Raw genomic sequence first — 17,893 nt, 5'->3', positions numbered from 1 at the left:
GCCCAAGTTTGGATTCACTTTGGGAGCACGCATTGATTGATTGCATGTCCATGACAAAGGATTCCACCATTTTCTGCCTATCTATCCAAAGGGGATGGGCATGCCTCTGGTACAAGGCACAAGGCCCAAACAATTTCCAGACTTTAAAGTGCTCTGTAAGAACACCCCCTGCCGGCAGCACCTTCACCTTCATTTGTTGTCCTCGCTGTGTTCAGATTTGGCCCAAACAGTTTCTGTCATCTTGGGCAGCCTTAGCAGTGCCCTGATGGAAAGGATGGCATGGCCATATGTACTACATTCTGTCCTAGTGAAACCACATCTGGAGCATTGTGGCCTTTCCCTAAAAGAAAGAGCATGGTCCTCGGGAATGTGATTAAGATTTTCGAAGGGTTTGAGAGTCTGCTGTGGAATGGAGCTGGGGTGGGGTGAGGACACATGCTGCAATGGCCCCAGAGAGTTAAAGGTCTGCCGTGTGTACTTCTGGGCTCCAGAGAACAGTAGGAGCCATGGGCTGAAGAGGCAAGCCATGGTTTGGGCCTGGCATGAGAAAACTTCCTGACGTTAGAACAGGAGGGGAAGGAGGCGGCCTTTCATAGGGGTCTTTAAGAAAGCTTAGACCGCTGTTTTCAGGGGATGTTGTGGAAGGGGTTGATGCCTGGAATATGGATTGGGCTGGGGAGCCTCAGGACCCCTCCAGCCTTCTGATTCTGCAACATGGGGTTAGCCAGAGCAAGGGCTAATTTCCTGTGCCCTGGAACCTGGTTTATTTCCTTTAGTGATGTGGTAGGATTGAATCTTAAAATTGAGGAATAGGAAAAATTGTACTCTTGAGTTAACAACTTTGAGGATATTCATCATTTTTACTGAGCAGCAGACATGTTGTTCTATAAGGACTTGTAATTAATTTGAATTATGAAAGTACCATGAACTTAATGTATTACTGAGCGAGAGTGAATAAGGTCTTCGGTAGTGATTCTGTGGGTAAGACTGTTCATTAATCTGATCACGAATCACTGTATTTATCATTTGGATTTTGTCTCGATGCTTCTTTCTGGTCTCTCCTAAATGACTCTAGGTATATTCCAAGATCATTCCCTTGTTTTGCCTCTGTTTAACATTTGTACCAGAGCGCAGAGGAGGAAGAAGAAAAGACTTGGCGCTGGTCTTGATTCTTACATTTTATGTTCAACTAAATCGTGGGATGGGGTTTTGGATGCTGGCTTGGAGATAGTGACTAGGCAGTAGACAGTCTCCCAGGCTGGAGGGAGGGAAGTCCAAGGCTCTTCCTTGAAGGAATGAGTGGAGTGGGTTCCTTCTGAGCTTTAGTTCCTTTTGCTCGAAGGGGCACAGCTCAGGTGGTGCTGGTGTGGCCAGGTGTGCATGCCTGTAGACCGGCCGTAAGAAAACACAGATGCTTGTGTCCCACTTGTAACCTCAGAGCTCTGAGCCCCCGAGCTGAGCCGGCTTGCAGAGGCCCTCTGGGCCTGGGGACTGGATGTTTGTCCAGCTCTTTTCATTTTTTAAGGCTCTTTACAAATTCTACCTCATTTTATTGTCACAACAAGTCTGGGAGGTGCGAGCTAGAATTCTCCCCAGTTTGTAGATAAGAGCACCACTACTACTAATACTGTTCTCTCATTTGAGCCCCTAACAGCCCTGGGAGGTGGGTACTATCTTTAACTCCATTTTACAGTTGAGGAAACTGAGGCAATGACTTGCCCAAGGTCTCAGTGTCTGAAGCTGAATTTGAACTCAAGTCACTGTGACTCCAGGCCTAATGCTGTGTCCACTGAGACTGCACCAACTAGCTGCCCCTATAAAATGAAGATCATGAACCATTTATGAAGCCTTTGATGTACCAGGTTCTGTGCTAACAGCAGAGGACACAGAACGGAAAAGGAGAGCTGGTCCCTGCCCTCAGGGAGCTTACAATCTAATGGGGGAAGACCCCACCCAAGGGGAGGCCCAGGGCTTGGGGACACTCGGCCCTTGGGGCAGTAGCCCGGCAGGATAGTTTGAGCTGCTGCTGCTGCCTGGAATGTCCCTATCCCAGCCCTTTTTAAAGGAAGCTTGGGAAGGAGTAGGGGGGCAGAGGAGAAAGATCTGAGAGACTTAGTGGTCTCAGAATCCCTCAACTTATCCTCAGTGGGGCAGGATGATCTCTGGAGTGAAACCTGGCAGAGTGCTATGGGAACTGAGGTTGACAGCTGGGAAGTGCAGGATTTGAATTCAGGGCTTCCTGCCTCCAGGTCCAGCACTCTTCTCCACTGAGACCCCTAGCCTCCCCGGATAAGGTTCTTTAAAAACTGCATCTAGATTAAATCACTTCCATTGCAGTATGAATATTTCCTTACAGGCATCACATTGTAAGGGGTCTTTCTGAATGGTTAGGTGGGCCACCTTCAGCTCTCATACCTACTCCAGCAAAACTCAGTTTTACTTTAGACTCTATAATGATCAAGACATCTAATGAGAGGTTACAGTAACAACTTCTACCACAGAATTCCACAGGTCAGCAGCCTGCAGGTAAAAAGGCCAGTCCATCCTAGCCAGAGCTGGGGGCTTCTCTGTGAAAACCCCCATGGGGACCTTGGAAACTACTGGGATAGCACAGGATCAGGGCTTTGGAGGGCCCTGAAGGTCCAACATTTTGCACCTCCAAGATCCAGAGAGGCTGAGCTTCCATGAGACAGCAAGAAATATCAGAATAAAATCAGAAGATTGAAGGGAAAAAATAGAATAAAATGTAAGATATCTAATCTCATAAACTGAGGTGTAAAATAAGTCAAGGGGAGAGAGAATTTAAGAATCATGGGACTCCCTGAAAAACCATGGTAGTTTTTAAAAAAACGAAAATCTGGACACTGTAATTCAAGAAATCGTAAATGAGAACTACCCAGATCTCTTAGAACCAGAGCATAAAGTAAAGCTAGAAAGAATCCACCCAGCTTGTCCCCAGCCAAAGTTCTAGGAATGTCAGAGAACCAGAAGGAAGCAGTTCAAGTGCCAAGGAACTGGTGTTAGGCTCACAGGCCTAGAAGTATCTACAAAAAATCTGGAGAGAGTAGAATACAGTATTCCGGAGGCTAAAGATGGAGGCTTACAACTAAGAAGAGCTTACCCAGCAAAGCTGAATATAATCATACAGAAGTGAACCTTTTGATGGGATAGAGAAATGGTGTCCAATTCAAATAGAGATGGATCCCTGAGGGCCACATATTGACTTCAGAAACCACAAATTAATGTTATCTATGTTGTACTGCATTTTAATTTAAACATTTCCCAGTGACATTTTAATCTGGTGAGGGCCCCACTAAGTCGGTGATGGTTTGTTTGACACCTGGAATTGAGAACGTTGAAGTGTTTCTGATGAAAAGATCAGAGATGAGCAGCAGCCTTGAAATACAAACAAAGAGTCCAGAGAAGCCTACATTTATTTGATCTGTTGGAAGTACCTGTAGGATGATGTAGTACTAACATTTCAATAAAGGGTGAAGATACCAGTCTTCCTTCAGAGCCTTAAATATCTTCAGAGGATATTGGAGGAGTCCAGCAAGAAAGCCAGAGGTCCTCAGGTGGGTTAATTCTGTTCTGAGGGAGAGGAAAACACTAGTGTTGGAATGGAAGAAGAAGGGAGGGGGGCAGCTAGCTGTTTCTTATCATTGGGAGGGTGAGCATCTGATGAGTGAATAAACGGGGTGGATCACACAGACACAAAGCCATCTCCACCAGAAGACAAAGAGGGTGAATGGATCCTAGGTGTAATCTCCTCTGTCCCCTAATATATTGTGGCTAAAACTTTGCATTTAATTCTCTTGCATTCTTCCTCTTCCCCCACCCCCAACCATTTTACTTATTTGAAATTACCTTGGGAAGACTTAGACTTCCCTTCCTGTTGCCTTTACCCCTTTGTTTGGTTTCTACTGATGGTCAGGATTTCACTCCATCTGTAGAAATGTGTCATACTAATAGTGCAGTTCGAAAAGATCAGTCATCCTCATTTTGTCTTGGTGTAGTATATAAAAATGCTAATCATCATTAAAAGCTAATTGCATTAAAGCAGATAGGTATCAATTGCCTCCCGTGTGCCTAGCACTGTGTTAGGCAACATGTGAGCTTCAAAGAGTAACCCCTGGGCCTTGCAAAGCTAGTTGGGATTTTGCTGGGGAAGTGACTCAAACACTCCTGCCCTTTGACACAGAAATTTCCATGGAGATTAAAGTTGGATCTAGTGGGCTTTCCCTTGTCATCAGTTTGGTCCTCCCAACAAGCCTGTGAGATAAGATGCCCCCTAGTCATTGACAGCTTGTGGGTGGTGAATGCAGTGGCATTTAGTGTGATGTAAGAAATGGTGGGGAGGATGCCAGAGACATGGAGGCCTGCCGGGCAGCTAGAGAGCTTTGCCCTTCTGAAGTCATCTTTTCTGGGACCCGACAGGATCTCCTTCCAAACGACAGCCCTTTACCTGTGAGTTAAGGCCACCCACTGCCATCCGAAGAAAGGCTTGAGGAGCTCTTGCTTCCATCCTTTACAACGCCTGAGTTTGGCAGCAAAAGCCTTTTCACATTGATTCTCTGGTAACAACATCCTCCCCAGGGAAAGGAAAAAGGAAAAAAAACACCCACAGACTTACACATCCAAATGAGATTTATTAAAGGCTCTTTGGGAGAACCATCTGGAGATCGGAACGGGCTGCCTCCCGAGGGGGGCAATAGCAAAAAGATTGCTTCCTGGCCAGCCCTTTTTGTGTAGGAAATGTGGCAGGCTCCCTCCTTTCAGGGACTTGCAGGATGGCAATTGGTGAGGAGGCAGGAGGCTGTTGGTCACCTCCATTGCTGAGCTGTGGCATCTGTGAGCACAGGACTTGGCTGAGGAGGGTGGAGTGTGAAATTGAAACATTGCCCAGCTTACTTGGCTAACTCAGGAGGGGGGCCTAGGTAAACCAATCATGTCACAATTTGTGGGGGGCACAGAGGCCTTCCTCCAGCTTTTAGAGGAAAAGCAAAAGAAGATGAGACGTGCCTTAAATGACAGGGGGTGTGGTTGCAGCTGGCCAAAAGATACCGGACTTCATAGGGAGCTCTTCCTTGGCTAGCCTTAGCATTCACCCAAGTGATGGCAGAGTTTAGAGCTTTTCCACTTGAGATTGACATGCTTTCCTGTTTCTCTAACGTGTAATTCAGTGCTTTGTCCATGTAGGGGCTCAATGTTGCAGCGACTTATAGAATCCCTAGGAAGGGAGTTAAAAATCCTAAGAAGCAAATGCAAACTTGGATACAATTGCAGGAAAAGTCATTGAAACCACAGACCAGAAGCTGTGAAAGTATTGTGGTCGTTTTAACAAATAGCTGGAGTCTTCTGCCAGACTTGTGAGCTCCGCTGCCAGGACCGAAGCCTGCCCTTGTGTGTGACCAAGGGTGCCAGAGAGAAGGTGCCAGGTGTCTCCCTCTGTCTGGTTCTTAACCGTGTGTGTGTGTGGGAGGGGGCTCTCCTGCTTGTATACTTCGAGTGTTCATTCCGAGCCTCAGGCCACGTGGTCTTCCTCACATTCAGGGCACTGCTGATGCTGTTAGAGCATGAACTTGGCCCCGTGATTGAAATGTCCCACTGTACCTACAGAATCTGAGTTGGGACAGGAATCCCAGGGGTCATCATCCAGCCATTCCTTGACAGACCCCAGAGGGGAGGTGGGGGCCAAGTTTTAGGAAGCTCTTTGTTGTTTTTGGTCAGCAAGTGTTTCTCAAGCATCTCCTATGGGCCCAGCACAGGGCAAAATGCTGGGGCTGCAAAGAAAGGCGAAAGACAGTGCAGGGCAATGAGGCACCCCCAGTCTAACAGACCACAAAATGCACATGCTTTGAACATGCAAGCTGTGCCCAGGACACATTGGCTTCATGTTAGCAGGAAGGGGGATCTTGAAAGGCTTCTTGCAAAAGGTGGAATTTTAGCTGAGACATATAAGAAACCAGGAGGCAAAGATGAGGGAGGGCATTCCCAGCACTCCCGATAGCCACAGAAAATGCCCAGTGGCTAGGGATGTGCTTTCTGGGCAAGACACAGCCAGGAGGCCCGAGGCACTGGATGGCAGAGTATGACGAAGTGAATCAAGTAGAAAGTTTGGAAGGAGCTAGATTTGAAACACACCAAATGCCCAGCAGATGTGACAGGAAGGAAGCCTCTGGAGTTTGTGACCTGAGCTTGATTGAAAATCACTTCAGTTTCTGAATAGAGACTGGACTGGCATAAGCCCTGCTGCCATAGTCCAGACCTGTGGTGATGAGCTCTGCACCTGCATGGTGGCAGAGGCTGCAAAGGTGTTGGAGACAGAGTGCCAAGGGGGCCCAGCAGGCTTTGGTAATGGCTGGGATGTGGAGAGGTGTTGAGGATGCTCCTAGACTGGGAGTCTGAGGCACTGGCTGGGACTGAGGAGGTCTGTTCTGAACATGGTGACTTTGGGCCTCTGTGTCCTTTGATGCCAGTCAGACTAAATCTCTTCCCTCCTATGTAATCTTCTACATGCTGGAAGATCTTTAAGCCTTGCCTCCAGACAAAACATGGCTGCTTCCTTCGTGACTGTCATATTGTACGATCTCCAGGCCACTTCACTTCTTAGTGTCCTTCCAAAGCACACCCTCCTAGCTGACTGATTAGTGGCCAGAATCAAGCATGATCTAATAAGGGCAGAAAGGAGGCCTGAATTTTCCCTAGTACTTAATGTGACCTTGAAGACAAGAACAGGATTGGGTTGGATTGCCTTTCACGTCCCTTCTAGCTCAGCAGCTGGGATCCTGGGATCTGTTGTCCTTAGGCTTGGACCCTGTGCCTCTCTCCACATCCCCCAAGATGGTTCCCTTCCTTGCTGACTGCCCTGGGAGGGCATCAGTTGTCACAGGAATAGCTTTTCAGCCACACCTTTCTCCTTTGTGCTTGCGAAGCTAAATTTTAAACCTGTTTTGGACTTTGGGTTTTGCATCCTTGAAGTGAGAGATTTCAGCTAGATTAGCTAACCTGGTCATTCTTTTCTTTGAAGCTGTGACCACCACAGCTAGACTTTATATGGTGATTACTGCTGGGCACTTGACAGTTATCTTACCTGATCATCACAACAACCTTGGCGGGGAGGGGCTCTTGTTATCCCCATTTCACAGTTGAGGAAATCGCAGCGAATGGAGTTGAAGTGATTGTCCAGGGTCTTGTAGCCGGTGCGTATCTGAGGCTGTATTTGAACTCTGGTCTTCCTGACTCCAGGCCTGGCACTGTGTCCCTGTTATCTTGTGAGTATTCCTTACAAGACTAATCTCTACTATCAGCACTTGAGGACTTTATATTTGTTTCTGTTAAATTTCATGTTGTTGAGTTGTCCTGACATTTGAGTCTATTAAAAAGAAATGATTCGAATCCATTTATCTTGTGTGTCAGCTCCCCCTCCCAACTTGGGGTCATCTGCTGAGCTGGGCCCACTGGCTGTGCCTTGTTTGTCATTGATAACATTGTGAAAGAGCACAGGGCCAACCCCAGATCCCCAGAGCCTTTCACCAGATTGGATATCTGACCATTAATGAAGGCCTGGTTCCAGCCACTCCACCAGTTTGAAAACCTCCTCCTTGTGGTACAGCTGTCCAGCCCCTATCTCTCCATCTTCTCCAAGAAGCCATTCCCAATCCTGTTCCCTCCCAAACTACTTTGCATTTATCAACATTTATTCCATCTTGAAAATCGGTACATTTGCTGTTCTTCAATCCTATGGCCCTCTCAAAGATCCAGCTCAGAAGAACTGGCTGTTTCCTCCCGTGTTGTTGACTGGGCCCGGTGGACTTCTCCAGGGCCATGCTATGCTCTTCTCCTGTTTCTTTAACTCCTGTTGAACCATTTTTAAAACCTCTGCCCTTTAGAGCTCCCCTTTGGCAGAAAAGAGAGCTTGAACAGCTATCAGAAGTCACCATCCCATCCCCCCCCCCCCCCAGGGTTCCAACCCTGGCCTGTGTTGGCTTCACATGTTCCTTTGGATCAGCCTCCACTTTTCCTCACTCCACCTGAGTGTGTTAGGAACTGGGGTGTTTTTAGTGCTGCCCCCTCTCTCTCTTAAATAAAATTCCTTTCAACTGGCAAAAAAGAAAAACAAATTTTCAGATTGGCCACATGGAGCTCCTTCCCTCTGTCAGGAGTGGGCAGGCAGCTGATTCAGCTGTTGGTCATTGTATTGTGAGAGTTTCTGAAGCTTTTTGTGGTGGTTTGCCTTTAATGTTGTTGTATCCGTTGTCCCCCAAGTTCTGCCTTCTCTCTGCATCAGTTCATACAAGTTTCCCTAGGTTTCTCTGAAGCTGTGCCCTTCCCCTTTCTTCCAGCGTAATTCTTAATTTGTTCAGTAGTACCGTGCCAGTCTTTCCATCCCACACAGACTGTGGTACTTTTGTTCAGCGAATCTGATAATTATTAGTAGCCTAAAATTGGATTATGGCGGTTCTGGGGAGACTTGTTATCTTTGGCTCAGGTCCTGATAGTATAATGTCAGCAAGCAAAGCCAGAATTAATGGACTCCTTCCCTGTATTTGTAAAACCTTTAAAAAGTAGCTAAGTTGTATCCATTTAGGATATCCTTTGTTTTAAAGATCTGCATGAAAATCTGATGATAGGGGTTCTTAAACTTGTTTGTAATCTCTTAGTTTAAAAAAAGAGACCTTTTAAGATGCAATAATGGTGTATCTGTCCTTCCTTTCCCATTAGTTACATGTGTAATCTGAGTTGTTAATCAGGGCTGCAGGCCTGGTGGTCCGTCAGAAATCTCTCACCTAGCCTCCATCATCTCCTGTGACTTTAGAGGTGGGGGCGGGCAGAAACACACGTAGCATGTGTGTTTGGAGCAGAGTGTAGCTGACTGGCTCAGCAGGGAATGGGACCCAGGGCTTTGGCCTCAGTTCCTTGGAGAAACATAGAAACCAAGGGGATGTATATTTAATTTGAGAGCTGAATTCTTAATCCAGGAGATTTCCTACAAAATCATCTTGTATTGGGTATGAAGCAATAAAGTACATTTCATCGACATGTCAGTGGGTTTCCTTCTTTGTAAAATCCAAGAGCCTTGGAGTAGATTATTTCCAAAGGCCCTTTTGGCTCTTAAAGTGCTGGGGGTTTGTTTGCCCATTGTCCTTTCCCACAATGAGGTGGATTCCGAACATCTTTGGGCGAGGGTTTGAGGTAGAAAACTTGCCCCACTTCTTTTCAGCCATTTCTCAGTGATGACTTGTGTCAGCTCTGGGCCTTTGGTTCCAGACGGCAGACATTGTTCCAGTGCTGGTGGGGCAAAGGGCAAGATGTCTCCTGGGATGCCAGGGGGGCCAGTCAAGTTCATGTTAATATTTAAAATATTTTCAATTTAAGACACAAGGAGATTCTGATTTTTTCATTAAGAGTTTAGTTTCTGTTTACTACTGTTTGGGGCCTTCGTTTATTTGGTTTGATTTTCTTTTCTCCAAAATAAATTGTGTGATTTGTACTTGTGTTTTGTTAACAGCTGATATCATTTCAACTGTCGAATTTAATTACTCTGGAGACCTTCTTGCAACTGGAGACAAGGGTGGCAGAGTGGTCATATTTCAGAAGGAACAAGAGGTTAGTGACTTAAGAAGCTACATGTGGTACTTCACATAGTGCCAACGTTACATGGAAGCGCATGTCTCTGTACAATCGAAATGTTAAAAGAACCCTTAGAGAGACTTTCAGAGAATTCATTTATTTGTACTCATTCTGCAATAAAAATCACCCACTCGAAACAACCGTTTCCTTACTCTAGATGGTTAAATTTAGCATTTTTCTACAGCAAAATATCAAGGACACCATTACTTAATACTTTTAACTTCGAAAAAGAAAGTTACAGTTGTGAGTCATCACTGGGTACTGGACCTGAGCGGGAGGGGAGAACAAGGCCTTGGCCATCCCACATTTACAGACTCATTTGGGAGACAAAACAGGCTATTAGGCTGTTAATGTCCTCGTGGTAATTCATATCTTTAGCACCAAAATAAATACAACTTTCTCCTGTGGAATGCAGGCTCTGTTAAGCAGCTACGTAAAGGAGGGCCGTTAATATTCCAGCATATCCTCTATCCAGATTAAAAATAGGATCTCTTTGCGGTAACTAAATGCTTGAATTGTCTTTAGATTCTCCGTGTCCATAAAACGTGGGCATCATCAGTGTTGCCATATGTAGGGGCTGTGAACATCTTTTTACAGCCACCAAAATTCCCTCTTTACAGTGTCTACAGCACCAGGCCTGGAGTCAGGGAGATCAGAATTCGAATCTGGCCTGAGACACTAGTTGTGTGACCCTGAACGAGTCACTTCACCCTGTTTGCCTTGGTTTCCTCATTTGTAAAATGAGCTGGAGGAGGAAATGGTAAACCCCTCCAGTGTCTCTGCCAAGAAAACCCCAAATGGGGTCACAGAGTCAAACACGACTGAAATGATTGAACCACAGGTTTACTCTGTGTGTGTGTGTGTGTGTCTGTGTGTGTGTGTGTGTCTGTGTGTGTGTCCTTAGGAGGAGTGAGAATGACTGGGCATGGTTGGGTGTCCCTGCCTGGCTGAACCTTATTTTTTAAAATAGCCGTGGTGATGCTCATGCACCCCATTCCGTGGGACCGTTGCGTGGACAAGTGCTTTGTGCACCTTAAAGTGTGTAGAGATGTTCACTGAGCCCCAGGCCCTGGCTGGGCCTCGCTGGCACCTGCTGGGGACAGTGTCCTCACGTCAGACATGCTCTGTCCCTGCCTCGACAACCAGAAGGTTCTTGCCAGCTCTCAGATTCCATACTGTGTGTTTCTCACATTCCCTCCAAGAGGTGTCTCCTTTAGCACTTTGTGGGGAGCCTCATCCCAACCTTTGAAGGGGATGGCGGTCTGGGCCTGGCCCTCCGCCCGCCTTCCAGTTTGGCTCTCCCCGCAGGCCCCTCACAGTAACTGTTTTCTCTTCTGCCTAGCTCATGCATGGCGATGCTGGTCTTGAAGCTGCTTGGCCTGGGATATCAGAGGAGGCTCAGTCTGCAGTTTCCTGTAAGTGGCTCTTGAAGCCGACCCTCCATGCTACCAGGGCTGGTGCAGCACTTCCTGCAGAAAAAGGACTCTGCAGCTAAAAGACGGGGAGTGGGGGGTGAGATGGCCCGGCCCTGCCTCTCCCCAGAGCCGAGGTCAGCTGCCGCCGGCCGGCCCCTGCTTCCTCGGGGGAAGGGCCGAGATGCTAGATGGTTTCCAGGGATGCATCTGACCTCGCTAAACCCCATTCCCTGGACCCATTTCGTCTCTTGGTAGCTCCTCGTATATCCCACACAAGCAGGGGGTGGGCTATGAGTATGTGTGGCCAGCTTTCTTGAAACTCTGGCTTTTCGAGCCAAGTTCAGGAGGGAGGGTCTTCTCCAGATGGTAGCAGCCAAGAAAAGCATGGCAACGGGAGGCGGGGCTGGCATCAGGCCTGGCACCAAGGGTGAAATTGGGATGCCCCTTATCTGCTCTAATTACAAATGTGGGAGCAGCGGCCAGAGGGTCCGGGTTCCCCTTGAGTCTTGAAAGGAGTCTTCTAACTGCAGAAGAAGGTGGTGTGTCTGTGTTCTGCAGCCAATGCTGGCGCCCCTGCTAGCAGTGAGGATTCACTTACGGGAAGCTGTAGGGGGCATTCTTTGATGTCACCAGTGGGGGGAGGAGGGGGGACACGGGCTGGGCAATGCAAGATCCGCAAGCTCCCCAGTTCATTCCTGGCCTCGTGGCCAAGGCATGTTTCTGTGCTTTTGAAAACAACTGCTCGGGGACGGTGATATCTTGTAGATGGACGGCACTGTTGGAAAATCTTACTTGGTATCTCCAGGTCATTGACATGTGGTGCCCATCCCCGACTTTAACCTTGGTCACTGAAATTGGAGTTTTTGTTGTTTTATGGAGAACACTTGACTGCTTTGTCAGTTGTAGGGACAGCCACTCACACGTCCTCACAGCCACACACGTGCACATCCATACATTTTCTGTTAGGGGCCATTCTACTGCTGTAGGAAGAGCCTGTCTCACGTGCGTGCGTGCGTGCGTGTGTGTGTGTGTGTGTGTGTGTCCCCATCCGTGTCCACCCCTCGAATTCTAAAGTCGTTTTTTTTTAATTATTCAAAACATTTTCCCCCCAAAGAATTTAAGAACTGGCATAACCTGGTAGCACGAGTGCCCTAGGAATCCCTGCTGCCTGGGCTGTTGAGGCTGGTTGCAGTGCTGGCCTGTGTTCCCATTAAATCAGATGTGATTGCCTGCTGGCCTCTTCCTTTTGTCTCTGCTTTCTCAAGGTGGCCCCAGCTCAGCAAAAGAGTCTTCTCCCTTGCAAGGGCTTACCCTGGTGACTGTGTACACATGTGTTCACTGAGTAAAAAATGAAATGTTCATTTTTGCTTTGTTAATCACATCACTTGAACATCCAGAAGAACCATTGCAGCTGAAAATTCTAGATATTTTCAAGATCTACCAGTGACAGAGTCATCCTCTGCAGTGTCTGCCAGCAGGACTCTTGTCTCCGTAGGATCCTACCACCAGAGCTGGCGGGTCCCCAGGGCATCTCTGCTTCTGCCCCTCCTTTTACAGATCCAGACACTCAGGCCCACATCACTAGTTGCTAACAGAAAACACCCACATCACACTTTAGAAAACAAAGTACTAGGCAGTGTCAGGAACAGAATACTTGTCTGTCCCCACAAATGAAGTTCAGCACGGATAAGCTTCATGTGATGTAGAAATGGCTTTGTCTTGGGGGGATTTCCTTAGCAAACATGCGTGCTGATGCTCTGGAGGACATGACTGTTGGCTTCTCTGCATGTCATCAGCAGCAAAGAAGGGAGTTGGAGGGCTTTGGTGCAATAACTGGTGGAGGCCTCTGCTTCCCATTGCACCCACCTGGATCTCAAGCCAAGGCTCATGGCAGCTGGGATAAGAGCACCTCGCACTCAGAAGATCATAGATGAAAAGCCTCAAATGAGGAAAGAGGAGGAGTGTGCCGGGGAGGTTTGATGGAGGGATGGATGAGGAGGACAGGAGGGATGCCGATGGCCTGGGAGGAGCTGGGCAGAGTCACAGCAAAAAGGGGAAAGAAAGTGTGCCCAGAAATGGGCCAGACTACTTGGGCTGCCATGGATAGTGGGGCTAAGAGAGTGGAGGGTACAGCCAGGTCGGGAGGGCCTTGACTGCGAGCCTGCTGTGTGCAGGCACTGCATGCTGGGGATTCCAGGATGGGCTAGAGACCCATCCTGATTGTGCAGGAACTCAGCCCAGGGTGGAAGGCAGCTGGAAAAGGCATGTGGATGACATTTATGGAGTAAATTGGCGGCAGGGATATGACCTGGGGCTTTGTGCTCCCTCAGATCCCCACAGCTCTCTCCAGGAGGCAGCCCCAGCTTACTGATGAAGAAAAGGGAAGAATCTAGAGAAGGTCTGGGGGCCATGCTACCACAGGGAGGAAATGGGTGCCATGACCAGGTCCTGTGTTTCCTAGGGCATCTCCTTTGCAGTCATACCTATTGGGGAACCTTTGGGGTTTCCTTTTTTTAAACACCTGCAGGATCCAACAGACAGAGACCCATTGGTGAGGAAGCAAGCCAGGGTGGGCTAAGACACAGCTGCCTTAGCCATGCCTGTGCCTCACTTGGTTATATTTGCTGCAGCCTTGATTTCCTTGGCTCGGGTAACTTCTCAGAAGCCTAGCGGGATAGTGAAGCCTTCCTGACTTGAGATGCCCTCCCCTACCCCCTCCACTGAGGACACTGTGGGGAGGGTCTCTGGCCACTCCCTTCACCTCTCACTACCCCAGCATCCCAGTGCCCTGCTACATTTTAGTCATTTCCAAAGAGAAGTTGATGCCTTATGGTAGGTGGCAGGTAACACAGTGCCTGGATCATCGTAAGACATTTGGTAAATGGTTGTGGGTTGATTGGTAGGGCCAGACTATAACCACAGTGTTCTCTGTGATCACTGAGGTGGGCAAGTAATGAATGAATACTGCTTTCTCTCCTCATCCATGGTGAGGGCTGCTGGTAATGTTGACATTTACACATTTTGGGCAACAAATAGTACACCAAAGTTCCCCAAGTTCTGCTGGTGGTTTCACTAATTCCCAAGATTACTTTGGACAATTCCCTGAAGTTTTTAATTATTAGTTTTTAATCAGTAGTCAGAAACTTTAAAAGCATCTTCTATGTGTTTGTTTTTATCTATTCTTCAAGTTTTACATTATATTATGTTTGAGAAGTAATGAAAAAGTCTAACTTTATACTCAGATATCCTCAGTTTCTCAGATCTGCCCTTCCTGTGCCAGTCTCTGCCATCCTCCAGTCTTGCATCTCCAGCTGCCTTTCAGATATCTCAAACCTAACATGACCAAAACAGTGCTCCTTCTCTTTTCCCCTATATCCACCTTCCCTCTTACTGTTGAGGGCACCACTGTCCTTTCAGTCCTCAGTCTCCCAGTCTAGGAGTCAGCCTAGCCTCCTCACTCTCTCTCACCACCCAGAACCAATGTGTTGCCAAGGCTTGTTGATTTCACCTGTGCAGCATCTCTCCCAGCTGCCCCGGTTTCTAGGGGAAATGCTCTGCTGCAGGCCCTGTTCAGGAAACCCTCGTGGCTCCCTGCTGCCTCCAGGAGCAAAGACAAAATGCTCCGCTTAGCATTCAAAGCCTGCCATAATCAGGCCCCTCCTTCCTTTCGTGGATCCCAAGACCCCGGCCTCCATCTCTGGCTGCCACCAGGTCTGAATGTTCTCCTTGCTCTTCTTCCTCTTATCACTGACTCCAGCCTTCTACAGAAAGTCTTCCCAGCTGTTCCTCATTGTAGGGCCTTCCCTCTATTAATTATCTGTTTATCCTTTATATGGTTTGCTTTGTATAGATATTTGATTGCATGCTGTCTCTCCCATTAGATTATAAGCTCCTTGAGGGCAGAGACTGTCTTTTGCCTCTTTGAATCCCCAGTGCTTAGCACAATGCCGGGCACATAGTCAGAACTTAATAAGTATCGATGGACTGATTGACATTTCCTGATTAAGAGCAAGTAGTAATTAGGACCAAATAATTTCCGGTGTTATATTTAGAAAGTTAGGTGATCTTGCATGTAAGCGGTTTGGATTTTTTTCCTAACCTGATCATCCCTCTCCAGAGTCAAAAAGCCCCACTCCAGGCAGGAAGACCAACACTGTCTGGAAGACCCTGGACTAGTCATTCTAGGCAGCTCGGCCCACCTGCATTGCTGGAGGGAGCTCTCGCACCTGGGAGTTCCCTTTAACCAATGAAATCACAGGTCACTCAGCTCTTTAATTTCCTTTTTATGTGGGGAAGTTTGACCTCATAGATTATATAGTAAATGTTTCCTCCCTCCAGACATGTGTTCATTCATTAAAACAACTGTCATGTTTTCCTTTCAGAATAAAAGCCGTCCTCATTCTAGGGGCGAATATAATGTTTACAGTACCTTTCAAAGTCACGAACCTGAATTTGACTATCTGAAAAGTCTAGAGATTGAGGAAAAAATTAATAAGATTAGGTGGTTGCCGCAACAGAATGCTGCTCACTTCCTGCTGTCTACTAACGGTAAGGCTCCAAGCCCACATGGGAGCTTCCTTTGGCTTCGCTTCTCATTTGATCCCATCCTGCTACTCGTTTCTGAGTTAAACCTACAGAAAATCATTAGATAAGTGGGAGGTGATAATGGAATTAGTCACAGTATAAAAATATTGGAATAGCACTGGGTGTCCTAGATATATTTATTAATGGTTCCTCATATGCAGAAATTGCAAACTGCCTAGCCTGAAAGGGCAGGTTCATATTCTCCAAGCCCTCTTGTAGCCCAAATACGGACACTCCCTGCTGGCATTTGGGTTTGTGATTGAAGGAGCCTATTCATAGTCCTGTGTGATCAGTGTGAGTTTCTCGTCTGCATGTAAAGACTAAGACCTTTTGTTTCCAGATAAAACTATTAAATTATGGAAAATAAGTGAACGGGATAAGAAAGCAGAAGGTTATAACCTGAAAGATGAAGATGGGAGACTCCGAGATCCTTTCAGAATCACAGCCCTACGGGTATGTTTCCTTACTGACTGTGTTTCTAATGCTATTTGCCTTCCATGTGTCAATATGGCATTTATCCCACTTAGAAGGAGAAGGCTGACTTCAAACTCAAGGCTGATGAGCTGAACTTGGTAGATGATTTGTGAGTGTTGGGAAGGAGAAGTAGGGAATCCCAAGGTGGGCTGACAACACCAGGCTACCAAGCTGTTGGCGAGATAGGGGGCTGGAGACCTACAGATGAGACCTTGTTTTGCATGTTCTCTGTACTTATCTGTGCAAATGACATCTGAGTCTAGGAGTGGCCCCTTGACCCCACAAAACCTTAAACCAAGTTCACTCTGAAGCCCATAGATTGGACCACAATAGGTCCCTGCCCAAGCTCCACTTAATGGCTGTATTTTGGGCCCTCCTGGCTTAGAGCGAATGCCAGTGGTAACTGTTTCTCTTTGGAACAGCAACCCTAAGGGTCTTCCCCTCCCAGCTTGATTTTTTTTTTCTTTAATTAGAAAAAATTAAAGGGGCCATCCCTTGACTCACTTCCTAAAGAGGCCTGTTCACTGAATGGGCATTACTTTACTCTTAAGTGAGTACCTGAAAAGGCCTTAGCCTAAAAGGGCCAGGGTTTCCCAGTGCATCCTGGGCCATCTCCAGTCATCCTGATGAATATTTAGTCACTAGACTCAGATGGCTCTGGAAGAGAAAGTGAGGCTGGTGACCTTGCACAACCCTCCCTCACTCAAACCAAAGTCAACTGCAAGTCATGTCATCATGCAAAAAACACAACAAAGACATCTATCCACAGAGGACTCAGAGCCCCTGGGGGCCGGAGGGCAGGGGATGGGACTGGTTCATTCTTGTTTTTTACCCCCAGTGCCTGGTGCTTAGTAAGAGCTTGCTGATTGACAGGGTGGTATTGGGTTGACCCAGCGGTTTTGGCATCCCTTCGTACTCAGAGTGCTGTAAGCGAATTGAGCCCTGGGAGGTGATTTAGGAAGTGGGTAGTCGATGGGATTGCTGTAGGGCTCTGCCCTCCACTTTGGACTCTTTCCCAGGTTTGACCCTTTCTTGTCATTGAACTCCTAGAGGACATTCTGATCCCAGTCACAGACAACAGAAGGCAGGAAGAGAAAGCGAATACTTTTGGGACAGCACAAGAGATCACAAAGGGTCTCCATGGGAGGAGATGGGCAGAGTACGTGAAAGGGGACTGCCCCAGAAAGTAGGGAGGCTTCTGTCGACAGAGGTTTTCTGCTCTAGGTTAGAGGGTCACTGTTGGGCCTGGTGTGAGTTGTTCCTAAGTGTAAGAAACCCAGGGTGGGGGAAGCAGTTTTGTTTCCACAGAGTTGAAAGTATCCCTCCCCGCCCCAGTTTTAGCAGAATGTAAGTCAGGTGATGGTCGGGTGAAAGGTCAGAGGCTTGCATGCATGCTTAAACAAGCCATTTGAGGAGGGCATGAGGTAGGCAGTCAGGGGGTTGCATCTAGCCAGTGAAGAGTCTGGCGGGAGATTCAAAGAGGGGGTCAATAAAAGGACTGGGGTCCATCTGAGTCCTTTGTACTCTCCTGCGCTCTGTTCAGGGCACATGCCCATTTATTCAGACCGAATAAACTTAAAATATAATTAAAACGTTCCTGGCTTCGCAACAAGTGTTGTTTATTCCTAGACGATGTAAGTATATTTCTAACATAAGGATCTGCAATAGATTTCTGGGTGGATTAATGTAAACTTTTAAAGAATTTTTTTTTCAAGACTTATACAGTGACTTAACTGCTTGTAGAGGTAGGTCCTTTGAGACTGAGTAGACGTCATCTGTAACTGTGT

General features: G+C 47.3%; 1 protein-coding gene across 3 annotated transcripts in view; it reads left to right on the top strand.

The window, feature by feature from the left end:
• The window catches only part of PPP2R2D (protein phosphatase 2 regulatory subunit Bdelta), a 46,417-nt gene that overhangs the window by 12,502 nt on the left and 16,022 nt on the right, over nt 1-17,893 (top strand). For 2 of the 3 annotated variants that reach the window (XM_036735735.1, XM_036735733.1), the window contains exons 2-5: nt 9,512-9,609; nt 10,976-11,048; nt 15,431-15,596; nt 15,973-16,085. In XM_036735735.1, coding sequence (XP_036591630.1) covers nt 10,983-11,048; nt 15,431-15,596; nt 15,973-16,085 — 345 coding nt within the window. In that variant the 5' untranslated portion in view covers nt 9,512-9,609; nt 10,976-10,982. The remainder of the gene's footprint in view (nt 1-9,511; nt 9,610-10,975; nt 11,049-15,430; nt 15,597-15,972; nt 16,086-17,893) is intronic. The other variant, XM_036735734.1, reaches the window with a different exon arrangement.

The sequence above is a fragment of the Trichosurus vulpecula genome, chromosome 8, assembly GCF_011100635.1.
Source record: "Trichosurus vulpecula isolate mTriVul1 chromosome 8, mTriVul1.pri, whole genome shotgun sequence".
Classification (NCBI taxonomy): Eukaryota; Metazoa; Chordata; class Mammalia; order Diprotodontia; family Phalangeridae; genus Trichosurus; species Trichosurus vulpecula.
Note: the sequence above shows the minus strand (reverse complement) of the source record. Positions and strands in the feature narration are given on the sequence as shown.